The sequence below is a fragment of the Polyodon spathula genome, chromosome 10, assembly GCF_017654505.1.
Source record: "Polyodon spathula isolate WHYD16114869_AA chromosome 10, ASM1765450v1, whole genome shotgun sequence".
NCBI classification, from domain to species: Eukaryota; Metazoa; Chordata; class Actinopteri; order Acipenseriformes; family Polyodontidae; genus Polyodon; species Polyodon spathula.
In genome coordinates, this window is record NC_054543.1 from 34,785,154 (window position 1) to 34,807,299 (window position 22,146).

A 22,146-nucleotide genomic window follows, 5' to 3' on the forward strand; every position below is an offset into this window, starting at 1 on the left:
AATGGGTCAGAGGCGGACAAAGAGAGTCCAGATTTATGATAGAAGGTGAGACGATGGCCTGGACTTAGAAGCAGGCTTGGAGGGGACCAGACTTGAAGTTAGGATAGGAAGAGATCCTCGACCAGTGAGCCACCTTTACGCAAGACTGGTTGAAGGCTGAAGCCTCAAGGATCTAAAAACACATAAAAGGGCTTGAGGCGAAGAAAAGTGTGATGAATCAGGACCTGAAAGGAGAAATAGAAAAGGGTTCCCTGACTGTTCTGGTGCTGCCCTCGGACGAGGTGAGGCGCAGGCCTCCAAAGTCGGGAGCAGAAAAGCATCCCACAGGAGAGATGGGTTAGTCTGGCTTGGCGTAAAGTGGGCCACATCCCGTGGGAAATAGAACAGAGCCTCGGGTGACGAGGTAAGACTAGTGCATGAGCGCCGACAGGACAGTGTGGCTGGGGGTCCCCTGTGACTCACAGCGGTGAGAATCCAAGGATGAGGCCACTGAAGCAGACATGAGGTTGGGGAAGTGAGACTCACTTGCCCTGCAAAGAATGGGCCCCTGGCTCCCCGTAGAAACCCCACCGTGGGACAAACAACAGGAGACGCGCCACTGCATAACATAAAAGAAAGGCATACCAGAAAAAACGAGAAAGGAAAGGACAAACAAGATGACAGGAGAGAGGTTAAGAAAGGGTTAGTGTGAGATGATATGTGTATACCTGCTGCTCAGTGGAGAGGAAAAAAACCCTTTGCTCTTAGGGAAAAACTTCTGGTGGACCCAGCGGATAGGTAGCCCCCACTCCAGGCATGCTAACAATGTTTTGATGGGCTTCGGCGATGTTGGTAGATGATGAATGTATATATGTATCAAGTGTAGCTTTCGCAGGGAGCTCACATAGGGTAGTGCTGCATGTGCAACTCATAATTTCGGTTTAGGGTTAGGTATTGGGTTAGGGTTAGGTTTAGGCCTAGGGTTGATCTTTGTACGTTTAGCTAGTTGACTGAGTAAATTATCTGAAATTTATATTTTCTTTTTTAATCTTTCCATCACTTCATAAAGGGAGAGAGTTGTTACAGTGGGCATGTTAATACAGCACTTTTTAAATGCAGGTGACATTAGCACATAATTTTGCACTGAGATGGCCTAATTATGTATTAATACATTCATCATTTTTATTACAATTATTAATGTTAGATGACCTATATAAACATGTCCCCGGTAAGAACTTGCTAACAACAATTGCACATGCTGCACTACCCTGTGTGAGCTGCCTATGAGAGCTACGCTGGGGAAGTCTGCGTTCTGCAGCAATACCCCTCTCAACCTCAGTCTGCTTTCCATTCAAACATATGTCTCAGATTGTAGGCCCTGGGCCACATCGAAACAGAGGCCTAAATCTGAGCTAGCCCTGAGCTGCCTTTTCTTTTTTGGAGCGTTCACATATGAGAAAAGGCGGCTCTGAAGCGGCCCTGGGCCACCTTAAATTGCAAGTGTGAATGGTGTCTTATTAGACACCTTAACCTCAGCAGACTGATCCAACAAACTATTACAATCCCTGAGATTACAGAGTCAACTATAGACCATATCCTCAAGAGGCCCAGAGTGCCCAAGGCAAAACAAGGATTTCTGGGAAATAAATTAATTTATAGACTTTAAACTAATTCTCCTAAACCCACACTGACCTGGTATTGGGTGCCAATCCTCTAGGTGCCATAGAACACAGACACGGAATAGACATAATGCTGATGTTCAGAAATAGACCCTGGATGCTTTGCCATTGGTCTAGAGTATCTACACAGGATCACATAAGAACAAACCTTCAGTTATCATTCAAATGAACCTATAGTTTAGCTATGTAAGAAGTTATGTATTTAAGTTTTTATACTTACCAAAATGGTTACTGCTGTCCCTTTTCAGCTTACTTCTGAAAGATTTTTTGTGTTGTTCAAAACAATATAGTAAACACAAAGGGATAAAATACACAGGGCTTTTTTTTTACTGGTATAAATAATTGCTGATCATTGAAATACAGACCTTTGCGTTCCTGTACCAAGCTAATGAAAAACAATATCCCTGATGGTACATTTGAGTCTTTTTTATTGTTATAAACATGTGGATAGGACGAGAGCGCCTTGTCAGTCTGACCATCTCTTCATCTGTCATGGTGAAAGGACCCTGGGTAAAGCCCTCTCAAAGCAGCGACTGTCCCACTGGATTGTGGACACAGTTTCGACTGCATATACTAATGCCAGCCTACCCCCTTGGCACAAGAGACCTTGAGGTTGCACACTCACACCACAAAGATTAGTTTGGTTGTAGTGAGACGTCCCTCTTCTGCTGTCCACTCACACTTCCTTGCGACAGCTTTGCTATACTTTCCCCAAAGTATTGGTTGTGAGTCATCTTTGAATTGAAAGGGAAGGTTATGGATGTAACCCCAGTTCCCTGAAAGAAAAGACGACCAACAAACTTTGCGAGGTCGCATCACTCGCATTCGCGGGTCTGATGCAAAAGAGAACGTGATCTCCGTTGAATGACTACTTATTCCCTCAATAGACGAGACCAAGGACGTCACTGCCCAGAGGGGCCTATCGGCAGCTCTGACAAAGAGTCAGTAAATCCCTGACCTGTGGAGAGCATATCCCAAAAGTATTGCTTTATGGTCGTCTTCTCTTTCGTTATCAGTATTTGTTTAGTTTAGTTTTGAAATCATTACAATTCAAATGAGATTTTCATGAAGATAAACAAAACATAAAAGGTACCCAAGTCACCTACCTAGTGGTTTTCTGGGCTTCTTGCTTGGGATTTTTCAGTGGTAAAAATATTAATTCACATTCTTCAGGCCTGAAAAAAGGGATAAAAATTGTAAGTACCATATCTAATACATTTATTAAAAAATCCCAGTAGATATGACTCTATCTGTGATAAATCTTCAGTAAATATATTAACTTTGATAACTGCTGAAATTCCCCCAGAAGGAACAGCCCGATATTAAGATAAAGAAGAAAAGATTTCCATCTGTGTCATTCTGTTTTCAAAAAAAGAGAGTGACAGACCTTGTAGATGAAACAATCCTGCTTACTTTAGATTTGCCAGTGTTTTGATTACTGCAAATTCCCTCCGCTGGCTGGATGGCATCCAGCGATGCTTTTCTGCCAAGGCCAGAGTCCTCCCACCAAAGCCAAACATAGCTGAGAAGCCAAAACGAAGCAGCCTGCTGTGGGAACTAAACGTACATACATCCACTGACTGATAATGGCCTGTAGATTAAGAGAAAAGCCACATTTACTGTGATTTACTGCACATAGACTGTATTAGGAACAGTTAGAGGGAAAAAAAGAAGGTACACTAGAAGGTAAATTAAAGCAAAGGAAAACTGAAAACCCATTTTATATATATATATATATATATATATATATATATATATATATATATATATATATATATATATATATATATATATATAAGGATCAAATGTTTCAAATGCATTTTAGCACACTGCCATTTTACTTCAGCAATTTTTTACTTCAGCAATTATGATTCCTGACCTCCTTTTGTCTCATGTGGCTCAATGAACTTCATTAATTATCTATAATATGCTGGAAATGCATATTATTATTTTCACATGCATAAAGTTTCCTTAATTAAAATTAAAAGGGTCCACAATTGGTCCCCTTAAATTACACTGTGTAACAAAAAAAAAAAAAAAATAATTGTTCCTGGGTAGTAAGTGTTATTTCCTAATTGTAAATACAGTATAATTGTAAATCTCGAAAAACAACTCACTTCTAAATCTTTTGTAGTCATCTTTGTATTACTTTAGTATAAATACATGTTAATTTGGATTTATATGTTGTTTTTTTCTGACTTTATGTGAACAAAAAGACACACATTTGCCCATTTTCCCATTGGAAATAGTGATATTTTGAAATATCACTGTCCTGGTCACAAAAGCAAAGTTTGTGGGGAATAATAGCCATGTTCTATACTTTTGAGGCATAAGCAATTAGGAAATAACACTTACTACCCAGGAACCAAAATTGTGTTACATAGTGTTATCATTCCAACCCCACTGCAGTTTTGGTTTCTAACAGCCAATATGGTGACAAGGATCTTTGTTTTATGAAGCCAAGAAATAGTAATGCTTTTTTTTTTTTAACTTACCCCCAACAACACAGGATGGGTTTGCATCCAAGGAAAACTTTGTAAATGAAATGGGTCATCTTTACAGTCCTATCCGGGTTAACAATCTCAATAAATTTAATTAAAATAAAAAGCTGAGGGTCTTTGGTGCATGGACATTGGCTTGACCAGATACTAAAGTGATTAAATATTGTAATCATCTTTGAAGATATGCAAATTATACAAGAATCCTGATTGAGCCACTGTGGGTTGCACCACTGAAGATGTCTGGAATATGAATATCAAGTTTAAAGTTTGTATGCAGGTTCCTCAGGACACAGCCCAGAGTCATGTTGATGTTTATGATAAATATATAGACATGCAAACTGCACAAGGCAGGCATATTAGAAGTTTACTACAGTATGTAGAATGTGTGCCTCATGAAAAATAAGTAATATAAATGGTATACTGTGATTTATTTGTATAGCAACACAGTTGTATATTATGTGCAGTAGGCAAATTAAAAGAAGATTATTATAACAAAAACATAAATAAATCTGGAAACCACAGTGCAGATATGCACATCTGACACATGTTCCCCTGGGTGTTATCAATGTGTAATAGCTTAGTTCCCAGGGGCCTGTTACTATATCCAGTCATCAAAAACAAAACAAAAAAGCTTTTAGAATTCAGCGATGGTTTTAATTATGCAGCAGATTGTACCATACAAAAGATAGCTGAATCTTTCTACATTTCTGTAATTGATATTCATACCTGCTGAAATATATGCACGTACAATATAAAAATTAAAACTTTTCAATTTAAATATTCATAAGTTAATTTTCCTTTTCTAGCCTATAGCTTTGCTAATAACATTCTGTAAAATGTTCTGTTTTCAACGCAGTCCTTGAATCCTACCAATGTATGGTAAATGTGCACTGTATATGTTTTTAAAGCAACAATCTAATTTGCTTGGCAAAAAAATATTATTGTATGTAGATATATACCCATGATGATGTGCATTGCTGCAGTTACAGGATGTCTGATTCCTTGAACAGAATATGCCACAATATCAGTAGATCCTGCAACAAGAAAAAGAAAACATGTAAGAATCACTGTACTTCAGCCCAAGGTACAGCCTATACTGTTATACATTGAGTCAGAAATATGGCACAGCTTCTGACACCTACTGGCGACATTCATCTATTACACACCGTATTGTACTATTCAAATAGGAACCCTATTTTAATAGTACAGTATTCTGAACTGTTTCTCTCTGTTAAGTATATTAAGTATATAACTCTGTGTGGCCTTGATACAATATATTCAGTATGCCCTAATACATGCCAAAGATCAGTAAGAATCCCAGTACCTAACCTAAGTATGCTTGTGATGCTACTAATTCAAGTCAGAGATAGAAGCTAATTTTGCAAGATTCTTTTGATATTCTTTATTTATCACATAATGGCTTTATATTAGCTATGTTGGATTCCAAAAACATGTTAAAACATGCATTAGGAAACTGAACTGCAAGTAGTCAAAAAATAAGACCAAAACAGGTGGCCATTTCCTTGACAGCCCCAGTGCAGGTAGAGGGAATTTCAGAGACAGGGTAGGGTTTACAGTTGACGTGACCTCCCAAGTTGTAGGCACTCCGTGCCCAAATGAAACAGCTCTGTGGATTACGGATACTTGTGAGTTGGCTGCTTCTCTGGGAATTTCCATATGCCACATCAATTTTTGAAACTGAACACTTAACTCTACCTTTACACAAAAGACTGGCTAGAGACTGAACAGCTTGGGTACTGGTGGAGATTCTGATGCCTTGCTGCTTTAGATGCCTACATATCCACCATGATTATATATATATATATATATATATATATATATATATATATATATATATATATATATATATATATATATATATATATCATCATAATTTTATTTTTCTCACTTTAGTAGATAGACACTGAAGAAAAAACAGACTAAATATATGCTATAATCCAAAATCAAATTAAAAAAACAATTTTTATCTATTGCTAATAATATTATTCTAATTAAATAAATGTTTTATTTGTATTATTATTATTGTACTTCCATATGATATGGTAGTATAAGAATATGCCAGTCTGACATATATAGAACTAAAGGAAGATGACCTCCTTTTCAGTCTCTCAAAATGTTGACGTGCCCATCTCTATTGATTTGCTAGCATGCACCAAGGATAGGTCTTTTAGGTTAGCTCTTCAAGACAGTGAAAATCGGCTCTACTCATTTTCCTGAATGCCACCATATTCTTAAACTGTGCCAACAGCACTAGAGTGAAAACAGAAGTATTAGCAGTTCTATAAAGCATGACTGATGAAGGTACCATGCAGACATTAAAAAAAAAAAAAAAAAAAAAAAAAGAAAGTCCTTGGAAGTGCAAGCACTTCTGCAGAACAATTAACTTAATTAACCAACCAGACCACATGAATATTCATAAGACTCTTAATGTCTCCCACATTCGAGCAGATAAATGTGATGCAATGACTTGCTTGTCAAGCATATCTAAAATTCTCCTGAAAACTGCACCAACATTTTGGTTCTTTGCCTGAAATATCAAAGAAATTAACTGTCCCCCGGAAAGAGTTTAGCCCTTGCAAATTAATTGGAAGCCATGAATTTTGATAAATGACAGAATTATACATGTAAGAAGAACATTTCATTTGAGACAGCTTCTGTTATCCACATGGCATAAAATTATCTTGATTATATTATTTTCTCTATATTTTAATAACAGTTTACATATTATATTCTAAAAAATATATATTTTGAAAATAATTAAATCGGGAGTCAGTGTTACTTTTATTTTGTTACCGGTATGCAAAAATCACACACAATTTTATCATGTCATTTTTACTGTAAAAATAATAAATATGCAGCATATTTTTAATTCTTTGACATGATTATTGTTCTGATAGCACTACAGTATCGTCAACGGAATAGATCTTTCAAATGAATAAATACATTAAATAAATAAAAATAAATAAATAAATAATGGATTGATTTATATTTAAAATAAAAAAATAAAAACATCTCCCATTTTATTAAAGGAAGAAAAATGTTACCTGTCAAATCCAGCCCTGCAGTTTGACCTAATGCCAGTATTATAAACATATTCCTTTGGGTGCACCCATCTTTCTTGTTTATGACGAACAACTGTTTACCAATAATCCCTGGGGAGTCAGCGCTAATGAAGAGAAACAGTGACCTATGCATGTCCAATCTGCATGGAGTGCAGTGCTGGAGAGTTTCCATCTCTCATAACAACAACACTCCATTTACAGCAACTAAAATGACAAGTGAAGGTCAAACTGTTGGCCCAAAATGTAGTTGCTGCTTTCATATCCTGACACATGATTCTTTTGGCTTACATACATGCATGTACAGCTTTAAATTCAAATGAATTTGCATGTGAAATGCCCTGCAGCTATATATATATATATATATATATATATATATATATATATTATATATATATATATATATAGATATATATATATAATAACAAAACCTGTTTTTCATTGACAAGCAACAGTTCCAATTATGTGATTTATTAGGATATTTTTTCAATAGTCTTTACTTGTTATGACCCAGTTTGAATAAAACAACATGCAGTATAAAAGTTCATGAAGGACTAAACTTCTATTATTCATTAAATGTTGTTAAATTAATGCTGCATACAAAAATGCTTACAGTGATGATTAAAAGACATTGACTAAAAAAATGAAGCATTCAGTTGTTATTTTTTTACATGCTTTGTAATTATAAACTTGGACTAATTTCACCATGCCCCCTACCTACACCTACAAAAAAGGAGAAAGGTGCCTCATGTTTTAAGGGGTTATGAGAGATAAAGGACAGATGCAGAACCAAATGAGTCAGCACCCCCTCACTCACCTGCTGGTATTATGCCGAAAGGAAGTGGTGCTCTGACAGGCGTGAAGATGGAGTCTGTATCCCTCCCAGCATCCATCTGGGCTCGAAGAAGTAAACCATTGGCCACCTCATTGGCAAAACCATCCCCACCAACACAGATCACACTATGGGACAACAAGCAAAACCTTGTGAGTCAAGCTCAATAACAAAATATAATGAGTAATGAGTGTGCATTTACTAGAAGTAGAAGTTAAACAGAAAACACAAAAAAAATCACAGTCTCTAATTAATCATCTACCACTGATTAACGTGTTGCTTCTCCCTTAATCAGTGAGCTCTTGAATGCACCACTGTTTAATTGGTTACAGACAAAAATACACTACATTCTGATAAAATAACCCTGGCTTTAAGCCAGTGTACCACTTTATTGAGTCTCGACTATATTAAAGAGCACAGTTTTTTTTTTCTTTGGCTGTAATAAATCCATATTTCCTATCGCTTCTTCATGTCATGGGTGTAGCTTTTTACTCAAGTTGACTCATTGCAGCTCAGAGAAAGCCCAGTACATGTATTGAACAACGTTATGCACCTAAATGTGTTTGTCTCATGACTTCCTTTTCTGCTCTCATCTCCGTCTAATATCATGCACCTTTCACTGTTATTGCAGCCTCGAGTCAGTGTGGTGCAGACCCCACAAGACATCTTGCAGGTTTGTCAGCAGAAGATTGGGACATGAATGTAACATTATTCCCACACATGCTCAATTGGATTGAGATCAAGGGATTATGGTGGCCAAGGAAGATGACTGAAGTGTCTCTTTTGTCAAAAGCCAATCACAATGAAAATGCAGTTGGTGGGAGTATTATCTTTTGACAGGTGCTCCGTCAGTCAGGGTAGACATTCAACAGTGAGCGGGAGTACTTGATCAGCAATAATGTTTTTGTATATATGATATGTTATTCATCCCTCCAAGGGAATCAAAGGACCCAGTTTAGTTTCTGGTCCTAATTAAGTGGCCAGGGAGTATAGCACCTCAGGTTAGGATTAATTGAAAAAAATAATCGGTTAGGGCTCCTGTGGTGAATTTAATTTGCTTAGCCACTTCACAGAATCCTTGTGAAAACATACAATCACAAAACCTATTTTTGAACTACCCCTATAGATTGAATAAACATTTGTTATGGTTAGAAACACATGTAGTTGGATTTATTAATTTATATATTAGTACATCAGTATATAATGAAATTATAGGACTCGGTTGGCAGGCTTCTCCTTTACATATACTCATGCAGATACGCCCCTATACCCAGACGTTTGCCATCTTTAAACCCTAAAATAAAGCATATCAATCATCACTATGATCCAGTAAGACTTGTTGTTTTAGCTGTATGTACCATCTAACACTAATCAGCTTAAATTTGAATTAACAATGGCAAAAAAAAACTAAAAAAATTGAAAGCAATTTTCAAAATTATTTTTAACAACTAGCTCACTGCTGGATTAGCTATAGGGTTTGGCTCTCAAAGTAGGACATGAACAAACGAATATGGATTTTGTATTTTGGAAAAAAAAAATGACCTACTCTTGAAGGGTCCAACTCTAGAATTATTATATTAGCATAATTCACTGCAGCAAAGCCAGCTTGCAGTTAATTAATATTTAAAGAGATTTACACTATAGTAGCATCACTATACATGATTGGGTTCCTAATACAGCAACTACAGCTGGCCCCATGCTCTTTATTAGTTTGTAATGTTCCATGTTTACATGGTTCCTTCCTAAGCTGACTGTCATATATTTTAATGTCTCAATTAGATTAGTATACTGTATATTATTTACATCTAGTTTACAGTTTGCTTGGGGAAATAAATAATTGCGTACATTCTTATCACAATGGACATATATGGTGGCCAGCATAAGTTGATAGCCATCATATTCCTTATTAATTAATTAATTAAAATATATTGCATATTGTTATAGCCTGGCTATACCTTTACATATATCAGTGTGCATCTGGTGTGTGATGTGTCTCAAGGATAAGTTACTCTTATATTTTATCTCTACAGCTACAGTATCTACTGTAATCAATGGTATAACAGAAGAGTACAGTAAATGGGCTGATAAGTAAGAGAAATGTGACGTGTGCAGCTTGCGTGTGACCTACACAGGCTGAGCTTCATGTTTCAGTGATGTCTGAAAGCATATCATTTTCATTCTGCTTATGCTAATGTTCTGTAACTCATAAACCATTCCATTAACAAGAGCCGAAGCCATAAAATAATGTTAATTAACCACATATTATCAAGATTTCTGAGGGCAGTACAAATCATGTCAAAATAAAATTTAAGGATTTAAGGAGCTGATAATTAACATCAATGTGTGACTGCAGTACTTGCTATCAAAGCACTGCTGCCACCTCTTCAACATTCTTCCTAGTTCACACATGTTATTAGTGGGTAAAGCCATTGTCACAATTATTAACAAATAAAGATAATAACAATTTGTTGTACCAAAGTGCAAATTTATAAACAGGCAAATTAGTTGAACTTTTAGAACGTCAGTTAAAATAAATCTGTGTTGACACATTTTATCTTAGAACAAACTGCTTTAAAGCTTATCTTTTTTTGCAGGCTACATAAAGAGGGCATTGTTTGTTAAGTAGCTTTTGCTAAAACCTGTCAGATGATGAACAAGAGCTTTGGCTACAAACTAAAAAGCCAACAGTTCAGTGTTAATTTAGAAATCAATTTATACATTCAGGGATAGATGTACTAAAGTGTTGCACCTGTCGCAATAGTTGCAAACCAGTTGCAAATAAGTCGGAAGTCTAGGGTGAAATGTACTAAATAAGAGCAACGCTGTTAACAACGTTTTAGGGAATGTTTTGCGGCAACAGTTTTTCTTTGCAGTCAACCTTAGATTAATACATAATTATGGGTGTTCCTGCATAAATTCACAAAAATGGGGTTGAGACAGTGTTCTTAAGTATTGTAATGAGATGTACTAAAGCTGCCAGCAATTGCAACACTTACAATTGCAGCAATTTGTTAAGAACTTTTGAAAGCAATTGTTACTGGCAATTCCCACTTTTTCTTGTGCGTTGTCAGTTGTGCTCAATGCATTTCTGAGGCAAACACCCAAGTACCTAATTTTCACTAAAGTCATGCTGCTGCAATGTGTACAATGCAGCAGCATTATATATTTTGTGTTACCGGTAGCCTACAGGCTAAAGTAAAAAGTAAAAAGAAAGTGCAATAGAAAGTTTAATTTTACTATTGTACTGTATACTGTATAGGCCTAGTGTATAGATTTGTATTTTTACATAATGTAGCGTGCACTGAAATAACATTAGTGTAATTTAAGTGCAATGATTTAAATTTACAATGCATTGAGTGTTATAAATGTATGTGTGAGTGATTTTATTGTATTGTTTTTAAACCTGACATCTCCTTATGTCAGACAAGCATGTCCGAAGAAAATGTACAAAATAAAATTTACTGGTTGCATAAATATTCAGCCCCTTAAGTCAATACTTGCTAGAAGCACCTTTTGCAGCAATTACTGCTATGAATCTTTTTGGATAGGTCTCTACTAGCTTTGCACAGTAGGATGCTGACATTTTTGTTCATTCTTCACAGGAAAATTGCTCCAGTTCTGATAAGTTTGTTGGGGATCGTCGATGGACAGCACTCTTCCAAGTCTCCACATAAATTTTTGACTGCATTCAAGTCAGGACTTTGACTAGGTCACTAAAGAACATTAATTATCTTCTTGTTCAACCACTCCAGTATGTCTTAACTTTGTGCTTTGGGTCATTGTCCTGCTGAAATGTGAATTTCCTCCCCAGTTTCAGAGTCTTGGCTAACTCAAAAAGGTCTTCCTCAAGGATTTGCCTGTACATTGCACCATCCATTCTCCCACCCACCCCGACAAGCTTCTCATTCCCTGCTGAAGAGAAGCATCCCCATAACATGATGCTGCCACCACCATGCTTGACAGATGGGATGGTGTTGACTGGGTGATGTGCAGTGTTGGGCTTGCCCCAGACGTAACACTTGGAATTTAGACCCCGAAAAGTTCAATTTCTGTCTCATCTGACCACATGTCTGCACTATCATCTACATGCTTTTCCACAAACTCCATATGTGCTTTAAGATGAGGCTTTTTGAGTAATGGCTTCTTTCTTGTCACCCGTTCACACAGGCCAGCTTTGTGTAGGGACCGGCTTATTGTTGATGTGTGAACACTGACTCCCATCTCAGACACAGAGCCAGTTTCCTGCTTGCCTGGCTGCTCAGTTTGGGAGGGCAACCTGATCTGGGTAGTGTCTGGGTGGTATGATGCATTTTCCACTTCTTAATGACGCACTTCGCTGTACTGAGAGGGATAATCAGCGCCTTTGAAATTTTCTTGTGCCCTTCTCCTGATCTGTGCCTCTCTACCACTTTATCACTGACTTGTTTTGAAAGATCCTTGGTCTTCATGGTTGTTTTGTTGGACCATTATGTGAGTTTAATAAAGGCTTGAAAGCCTTTATATACCTGAGGGAAATTATCTACAAGTTAAACCACTTTGAGTACACACAGGCTTAAACCATTTCACTAATTTTGTGACCTTTCAAACAAATCATTTATGCCTGATCTGATTTAGAGCTGCAGTAGAAAAGGAGTTGAATACTCAAGCAAATGAGATTAACAAAATGTGAAAACTTTGCAGGGGGGTGGGGGGTGGTGAATACTTCTGCAAACCACTGTATATACAGTTTTAAAATAAGTAAAATGAAGACGGAACAGAACGCATTGTACAGATGACGTTTACATTTAACAAAAACAATGTTATTTTGATTCTTGCACCCCTGCATGTAAAGAAGTTATCCTTCAGGCACCCTCTGCTGCAGCAAACCACAACTCAACTCTCACTATTTATGACTCTCGCAATGTTAGAGATCTCAGTAAGAAGACACAACAAATATTTAAATTACTACATTGCGGCCCTTTTCATTAACACATTTCCTCTTAGTACATACGACAAAATGTATACTTTGTGAATTGTTACAACAAAAATGCAAATTGCGTACGTGCAGATATTAGCGCAGCCAGGTTCCTGCCAACAGTCTGCCTGTTCAGCTTTGATACACAGAGCAGATGTTAACCAGGCGCAGCTCAACCAGTTGTTCTAGTGAGGGCTTGTGACTCAGGGAGGGACCTCAGCAAATAGGATTGGTAGGCTACCAGAATACTATAGTTGCCCAGCCGTGCGGCGAACACACTGGCTGAATATTTTGAGGATCACCTTCGAGACCCGGCGCTGCTTGTTGAGGCAGACAGCGTCTTTGTACAGGAGTGCCAAATTAGGCGCCTGCACCAAAGTGGCAATTGAATCCTCCACTGCCGGAAATAGGGCCAGGCCCAGTTTCTCTGCATCATGCACCCTATATAGGGTGTCCATCGACTGGGAAACAGCAGGAAGTGTAGCCGGATGATCCCAGGATGACTGGATCTCAAAAAGAAAAAACAGATGCATTGGAGAGGACACAGGAGAGGTGGTAGGCTGATCATCAAAGATGGACTTCCTTGTCTCACCTTGTGTAGGACAGGGCACTTGCAAGATTGCAGTGGCCCTCTTGATTAGCGGTAGAAGCTCTGCCGACAGGGAAAGCTTAACCGCAGGGGATGTGAGGTCTGACTCCATGTCCTCAGATGGGAACGCCAGCTCTTGTTCGCCTCCATCATCAGAGGCACCGGGACAGCATGTCCTCCTGTTGCCAATCTGCGCTCGTAGCCCCCTGGGGCCCCAGAGGGACAGGCGGGGCAGGTGGCGCCGAACGTTCACGCAGTAACTCTGCAAGCACCATTCCTTGGTGGGAAACAGATGCCCAAAGCTTTTCCACCTGCTCCGAGTCTGCCGATCGCTTGGAACTGCAACTCTTCCTCTTCCTCTGGGGAGGAGAAGGAGAGGAAGAGGAAAATGAGGAATACCGTGAAGAAGGCTTGCTGCATGGGCTACTTTCCCGGGTGCGTTGTGTGGTTTCCCTTGGCACAGCGCCATGGGGTGAGGACGCAGCCACCTCCATACCAGAGGGTGATAGGGAAGAGCTCTGTGCAGGAGTGAGGGATGCAGAGTACTCTGTAGAGCTGCAGGAGAGACATTTCTCCAGCGTGCTCTTGGAGAAAGATGGGTGTGTTTTATGGGTGTGATTCGCCAAATATTTTGGTTTGCGAATATTTATGGCTTTATAGTAACCTTTGAGCTGCATGTCTCATTTACAAGTGGGTCCTGGGGACAGCAACCACAAGCAAACCATTTACATCTTTCATACTAAACATTACAAATACATTTAGTCTCACACTATAAAAGCAGCAGGTATCAAAACACATGTCACAGTAATTCAGTACTCATTCTCAGGTATTTAATCGTTAGTTGAAGGACTTTCTGCCCTTTGTTTCTTAACATTCACAACTGAAGTCAATGCCTCTTTTTTAATCAAAGACTATGCTATACACATGCCAGCAGCCAGCCTTACCCCCCGGACCTTGCATTAGAGGAGGGCAGGTTGCGTTTTAGTGCGCGCATCACTGCTGGACTTGATGGTGTCACAGCAACCCACCATAAACAAGGGCAGGAAATATTTAAAAAGAGCTAATTCTGACTCTAATGTAGACACTTGGGAGCAATATCATGGCATAAAACCCTAATACCAGCAGTCCTTTGGAAGAAGGTGCTTTATCATTGCTTCCAAAAAAGGTAATTAAAGTCCCACCTGCTGTGGTCATAGAAGAGATTTTTTTTTTTTTGTCTGAAAATGTACTGCTGTGGCAAACACTTCAATATTTTGATCAAAGTATTATTAGTCACTTTTTATTTTGTAATTTTAGCTAGTTTGTTCAATTTATTATGCATTTAATAGCATTACATCTTGTGATTCTTATTAATCTGAACTAACTGTATTTATATGGCCCAATGGTTTATAATCTTATCAAATGAATTATAAATGTAAGCAGTATAAAAAGCGATTTTGTATGTTTTTAATGATGAGTGACATGGTGAGTAACAATATATGTTGTGTAACTGTTATATTTGTGAATTAAGTTGGCTTTTATTGAAAAATTATATCAATCTGCAATACTAAAGGAATATGGTATAAGTTCAACTAAAATACATTAGCAATCTAGAGAAAAAAAGACTCTCAACCTACCCATCAAATTCTTTCAGATCACATTCTTTAAGAGCTGAAAGTGCATGTCCTTTATATTCTGTAACTGCAAAAAATATAGACAGTATTATTAAACAGAAACTTCTACACCTTTAAACATATGCTGGACCTACAGTTTAAACAAGCATATGGTACATGCCATGAAGCAGGATCTATACATGAATGTTTGCCTTTTAATCAAGAAAAAGAACTAGCACAAACGCCTGCATTGTGAATTGAGTATTTACCCTCATTTAAGGAAAACAAGGTCAGAAATACACTCAATTATGTTAATTACTTGGTTGTACTGTAACCCATATTTAGTTGGCTTATAATTTAAAATTAGTGATTTTGCTTTCAGACACACACACACACTCAGACACATGCAGTCAGTTGTTTTGTTTGCAGGTCTCAATTTTAAGTCATTCTAACTTGGCCCTGAAGATCAAATGGACTGTGACTGCATGATCAGCATAAACAATAGCTAAGAGTGGATATTGGATGGGAATAATTAAAAATGGTTGCAGTTATGTAGACACATGAAACACTGCCAAATACAGTGACAAAAGAGAAGGATGCAGGAGGGAGGGTGGCACGTCTACACACCAGAGTCAGCAGCCTCTAGAGGGTCAGAATCTGTCACTCTGCATTCCCGTCTCGGCTGCTGTTTATGCCCTGCACGGCATTGTAAATGCCAGTAAAGATGGGATGAGCTGGCATGCTGCAGATGGGACTGAGCTTCATAACCACATTTAGCATTTTCTAGGGCAGCTCTTCCAGAAGAGACAGCCCAGCTGTACCCACCCATCAAAGCTTTCTGCTGACTGACATGACACTTGCAGATGGATTTTTTGTGTAAGAATGTGCATCATTATCTGCAAGATTACATTCATCTTTTATGCTTGTCTGTCCTGGGTACCAGTGTGTTTATTTTATTTATTTATTTATTTTTAAATGAACTGAAGGACTGACACACAAATAGATATTAAATCAATAGAGTTTAAACTTTACAGAGCATATTTACAAAAGATTAACCACTACGCTATTAATGAAACCAGAGGGAAAACAGTTATTTATTTGAAGGTTTGTTAAATAGTGCTGTAACACCAAAATTATTTTAGAAATAAAAAAAAGCTAACTTTGAATCCTCTATTGTAAAACACTATTAGATTATTAGACGTTTAAAAAAAAAAAAAAAAAAAAAAAATCTACATCTTGCATTCCATTTGCTTCACTAATTCTAAAACTTATCAAGTCCATTCAAAATGAATTCACATTTATCTTTTAATGTACTATAACTTATGTACTATAAAAAAAAATGATATAACAATAATGTACTTGTATATGAAATAGCTATAGCTAAGCAAAATGTGCTGATATAATAATGTACAGGCAATTCATTCTGTTCACCTGTAGGGGGAGTATTTGCTAACCTCAAAATAACTCAAATACTGGAGACTCTCATCTAAAATTGCAGTTACTGACAACATTAAAGCATGCATTATTCAATTAAAATATTGCCCACTACTACAATTACCCAATCTATTGCCCAGCTAACATTGTAATCATGGACAAAAGCATATACTCTTTATAATGCAGACAAAACCATAAACCCATTTGTTCTGCTGTTTTACCTTTAATGTGGAAAACATAACTTTGAGAATGAACTGATATGGTAACCTAAAGATTTGCATTACCTTGTTTGATTTATTTTTGAGTTAAAGGCTGTTATGGTAATGGCAATGCATTTCTCAGAGGAAAATGACCCCGAATTCAATAATGTGTGAATGAATTCTTTCAACTAGTAGCAATCTAAATCTGCCCAAATGTACAAACACATTGTCAACAATTCATCAAAGTTGATGTAATTTGTAGAACTGAAATGAGATCCTTATGATTGGACCATCCATCCTGTCCTCGGGGGACTGGATTATTAGAAACCATATTCTATTAGTGTTTAAATAGCTTTTGGAGTCGGGTACCAAAGTTCATTAGCCTTAGAACTGTGGCATCTATTTTACCACTTAAAGACACAGCCCACTCTGATTGTCTGTAGCACCCTTGCACAGAACAGATGGAGGAAGCCTCTCCCTTTGGGTTAGGTTTCATGATGGGGGTGTAACGTCCAATGATCATGTGTCTCAAACGCATATGCCCACCACATACCAAGAATCATCAGCTTTTGGTGGCTAAACATTGAATTTGGAAATCTGATATTAAAGTACGTAGAAAGAAAGTAAGTTATTTTCCATGCAGCTCAATTCCAGTTGACAGGATAAAATGACTGCGATTGAAGCTGACATTTACAAAGCTTAGCTAGAGTGCGAAATTGCGTAGTTTAAAATGATTCAATTATAGAACAGAAATGCATTTTAAAAAGTACCAGCAAGTAGTTACAACAATAAAATATTAAATTTCATGAATGTTGGGGAAAATTGCTTTCTAAATGCTGGAACTTAGATGTTCTTTACAATGCCATTTTATTGTATACAGCCTTAAGGTAAAACACACATTATTAATATATAATAATATATCATCTTAGACAACATACATTAGGGTAATACAATTCTGTTTATTTCCATATATCTAAACTGAAATGACCTAGACATTAACCTGCATTGACTCTCGAGTGTACATGCTTACAGTAACTTACTAGTGATGGCAGTGTTGATGCCTGCAAGTTTAAACAGAGGTGCAATCTGCTCACTGTAGATCTGATTTGCTTCTTTTCTGTGGCTGTTTGGATTCACAAACACTTTCAAGAACTTTGGTCTGTCCCGAAATCCTAAAAAAAAAGAAAAAAAAGAAAAACAACTGAATTTCATATTCACTTCCATGGTGTTCTATACCTTGTCTGGTTTGTCATCGGTTTAATGTTCTTATACCATACCATGTACATTACATTTAGTAAATTTGTTTGCATTAACACAGCTGTTTATAGAGACTACAGAACCTTTGCCACATACTTATTTTATTTCTTCATGACAATCTTTTATCTGTACCACTTGCTGAAAAAAACGACTTTCCGCTTCACAATGAGAGGATTTTGTTTCACCCAGTGGAAAAGGTCAGATCCATATCACTAGTTTAAAAAACTTGAATTATTGCCAAGATTTAAGAAGTGTTTTGAATAAAGAGGCGCCGAAGTTCGTTTTATTTCCGTGCCACTCTATACCATGCTTTACCCAATAATTATATATTTGTTCAATTAATTGGCTTCTGCAATTGCAAATGCTGGTGTTTAAAATGTAACAATCAATAGAGTTCATTGTGGAAGATGATTCAATGCTAACTTTCGTTGGGGTGATTGAGCCACTTCTTGTTCAGCTGGTGAAAAACTGCACTGTAATAATCCATTTACCATTAATTCCCATTTCAACATTCTCATTATTTGAATCTGACACCTAAACAACTCTTGGGCCAGTGCAACTGTGACCTGCTAATGAGTCAAGGGATAAGTGTTCAGAGTCAGTACAGCCTTGGTGACCTTACAACATCCAGTGAACTGAGCTAAGGAGAAGGTCTGAGGTTCAGAAGTAAGCAGGAACCAGGGGATAACAGGAAAGTCTCTGGGGAACTTACAAAGGGGAACGCCTCTCAGCAGGGATTTGACAGTAGTGCTGGCTGCACAGTTGGCGCTGAGATTTGATACTACAATTTTCTCCATTCATAGGCTGCCTAATACTTAGGCCACAGCAGGAGCAGGTGCAAAGGGGTTTCACTGCTGTTAGTTAGGGTCAGGAGGCAAAAGTGTAAGGAAAACAAATAGAAAAATGATTAAATAACTTCAAACTACACATTATGAATCATCATTCTCTCGAATTCTAGATTAAATTGTGGAGCCAAGCAAAATGAACACGAATAATGAGGCAAAGCCTCTTACTACATGTATTTTTGTTTTACTATCAGAAAATATTACTACTCTTAATGAAAACATAACATACTATTCTCCATTGTACAGTTTTTTAATTACGTGTGTGATGAAAGATGACATTAAAAGCAAAAGCAAAGCCTTTTATACACAATAAACACATAATTACAAGTTATTTCAACTTAATGTAAAAATTATTTCAGAATTGAATATGTAATCCACATTTTCATTTGAAAACCTGAATTACTATGGTGCAACAATGAAAGCAAGAAACACTCCCCTAAGGCCTGTAGCAGTTATAAACTTTGCTTTTTGTTTTAATGGACTATTCATCATGCTCATATTTCCAATAAATCAAGGCTGAATGATATATATTCAATAACGACAAAAAAAAAAAAAAAATCCCATCTGCCTACTTAAGCTTCAATACCAAACCATATCATGTTAGTAAAACTATTTCACATTTAAAAAAAAAAAAAAAATCTTGGATGGTCAAGATTCAGAGCAGAAAAATAATCGGACTGCACTACAAATTATTTGATGTCATTATCAAAGAAGCAACCTCTATGGCACTGGGATACTGACAACTCCTCTTGTCTCCAAATTAGAGGGGGTGGCCCCTCATTATGGTAGTCATTTTCGGCCTATTCAGAACCTACATTTTGCTCTGGAGGATCATTAGGCTAGGTTGGTGTCATCCTGAGACGTAAATAAATCTGTGTATGTTCTGCCTTGTGAAATGAAAGCCTTTTACAGGAACACTGTGGTTAACAACCATTTGTTTTACTTATGAAATCGGTCATTATATTCAACAGTCTCAAGGGAAAGGATTTTTTTTTTTTTTTTTTTACCCTACCCTCTTCTCAAGGGGCTCCTCCTCATCATCTAAAAATAAGGGGGTTGCTAAAATGTTTTAAAATTAAACAAAGCTGCGACCCATGTCCGTAAAAATACACTAAATGTTTGGATTATTTTTAATATTTTATCTTCATCTTTTCTTAAATTCTCTTCAAGCTGTTTAGTTTTTAGAAGCTGGTGAATACAGGTTTATGGCAATTCAAAACAGTACAAAGGCAGAAAAAAAATAATAACAATGCTGGTTAAAACTTACAATAAACTAAAACAAAATGATTGCCCTCGTCATGCCATACGCAATATTGTTTTTTAACCATGATTTCAAAAACAAGCAAACATACATTGTAAATTGCTAAAAACATCAAGTAGACAAACTAGTGCCTTCACCAGTAATGTAAAGTCTTTCTTTCCACATACTCAATATTGTGGGTGGGATGTTGTTGACTACGGAGACTTTGTGTGTGTACTGTATAGAAAATATAATGCTGAAGCATTGGCTGAGGTTAGTAAGGGGTTGTTTGTGGGACCCTGACCTCTTCATGGAAAGGCTCAAGGTCATATATGAGTTTTCATCCCAATGTTTCCAATGAAACTGGGACTAGAAAGACACACTAGGAATAGATAAAGTGTCCAGCCTGGAACACAAATGGCAGAGTGTCTCTTTCTTCAATGATACTATTAATGATTTTCCTCTAGAAAGAGGAGAAAACTGAGACATTTCCTTAGATCCTCTGCCAACAAGTACATCTGGCTGTAGATCAGAAACAGGCATTAGCAAGCATTAGCTGTAGGGGGGCTAAAAGCTACTCCAGCACTGTCCCCTCAAGCAGAGGCACCGAGAATGATCTGGTAGATGGGACAAAGGGTATTAGCGATGAAATCTAATATGAACAGTAAAGAATGCCTATGACAAATATGTGGGATGCAAGAAATATACATACACAGTAAAAAACAAATACTTTTGATGTTATTGTTCCAAAAATACATGTGTTGCAAGTTGGTGTTTAATTATTTTGAATAAATAGCCAAATGCAACTTTAAGCTACAGTGCTTCATTAATCCCTACTTTGCACTTAATGGTACAGTACTTTTTTTTTTTTTTTTGACAAATGCTAAATAATTTAGTTAGGCTGGAGGCAGTGGTATTGTCTGGTTGTTTTAAAACAATAAAACAGGGTTTGTGCTAGTATCATTTATTAGTCTAAACAAACATTATCCATTTGTTTATGTCGCAAATTGTTTTGAAAATTGGGTATCAATCCTGTTTTTGCTGGCCAGACTAATGCAGCGGAACCCCGAACAGATGATGCCCAACTCATTTTGTTAAAAAGTACTGCATTTTGTGTGCAAACAGCTTTTTTACGCTGGTATGAAGATAAATTAAAAGAAAAAAAACATGCACAAAATTAAAGTTCCAGACAAACTGAGTGTTTTGTATTTATTTATTTATTTATTTATTTATTTATTTATTATTTTTTAATATAAAATATACAGAAATGTCTCATAGTAACAGGAGGGCAAAACTGGTACAGTGTTGCCTGCTACTGACAACATGTTCCCAGAGTTGATGTGGCGTCTTATGATATAATATTCTATCAGTGAAACATATGTATTGTGCTTGAATAATGGCATTGAGGACCATGATTGAAAATCTTTGCACGACAGACAGAAAAAATGAGTCGTGCCTTGAGGGAATATGACAAGAGGAAAGGCTCTGCATTCAGCAAAAAGCCACAATGGTAATGTCTAGATTTCTAGACCTGCATCTGCCAAGCTGCACTTCACTTCAACTGAGAGGTCTTCAATCGGGATCAGAGCTTCATTGCTTATTCAGGATCCCTCACAAGTGGATGCACAATAAACATTCATTTTCTTTCTCGGCAAAAAAAACAAAAAAAAACAAGCTTCATTTCATGTGATGTGTATAACTTGACTTCAGGTCCTGAAGTGACTGTTTACTTTCTATTCTATAGCCAGATTCCCCCCCTTTTCGTCAATGGGTTACAAAGAATGACCAACTGTTCCTCTAATGGTAACAAATGTGCTAATATGTGCCAGTTTAAATTTGATCTATCAGATAGCTAGTGAACCATGAAGACAGAGGGTTAATCTGAGTGCTTAGGAAACAAAGGCTGTCGGGCTTCCAGAGACTCCACTTTCAGACTCACATCTGTGCTAGTTTTACGCTTACTG

At 37.1% G+C, this 22,146-nt stretch overlaps 1 protein-coding gene across 3 annotated transcripts in view; it reads right to left on the bottom strand.

Annotated features, from left to right (window-relative positions):
• The window catches only part of LOC121322474 (ceramide kinase-like protein), a 45,591-nt gene that overhangs the window by 4,792 nt on the left and 18,653 nt on the right, over positions 1–22,146 (bottom strand). The window contains exons 4-11 of one of the 3 annotated variants that reach the window (XM_041262522.1): positions 17,881–18,012; positions 15,231–15,294; positions 8,057–8,199; positions 5,119–5,193; positions 3,072–3,249; positions 2,765–2,833; positions 1,879–1,910; positions 1,672–1,780 (exon numbers count right to left, since the gene is read on the bottom strand). In XM_041262522.1, coding sequence (XP_041118456.1) covers positions 1,672–1,780; positions 1,879–1,910; positions 2,765–2,833; positions 3,072–3,249; positions 5,119–5,193; positions 8,057–8,199; positions 15,231–15,294; positions 17,881–18,012 — 802 coding nt within the window. Of the gene's footprint in view, positions 1–1,671; positions 1,781–1,878; positions 1,914–2,764; positions 2,834–3,071; positions 3,250–5,118; positions 5,194–8,056; positions 8,200–15,230; positions 15,295–17,880; positions 18,013–22,146 lie in introns of all 3 variants that reach the window. The other 2 variants (XM_041262521.1, XM_041262523.1) reach the window with 2 other exon arrangements.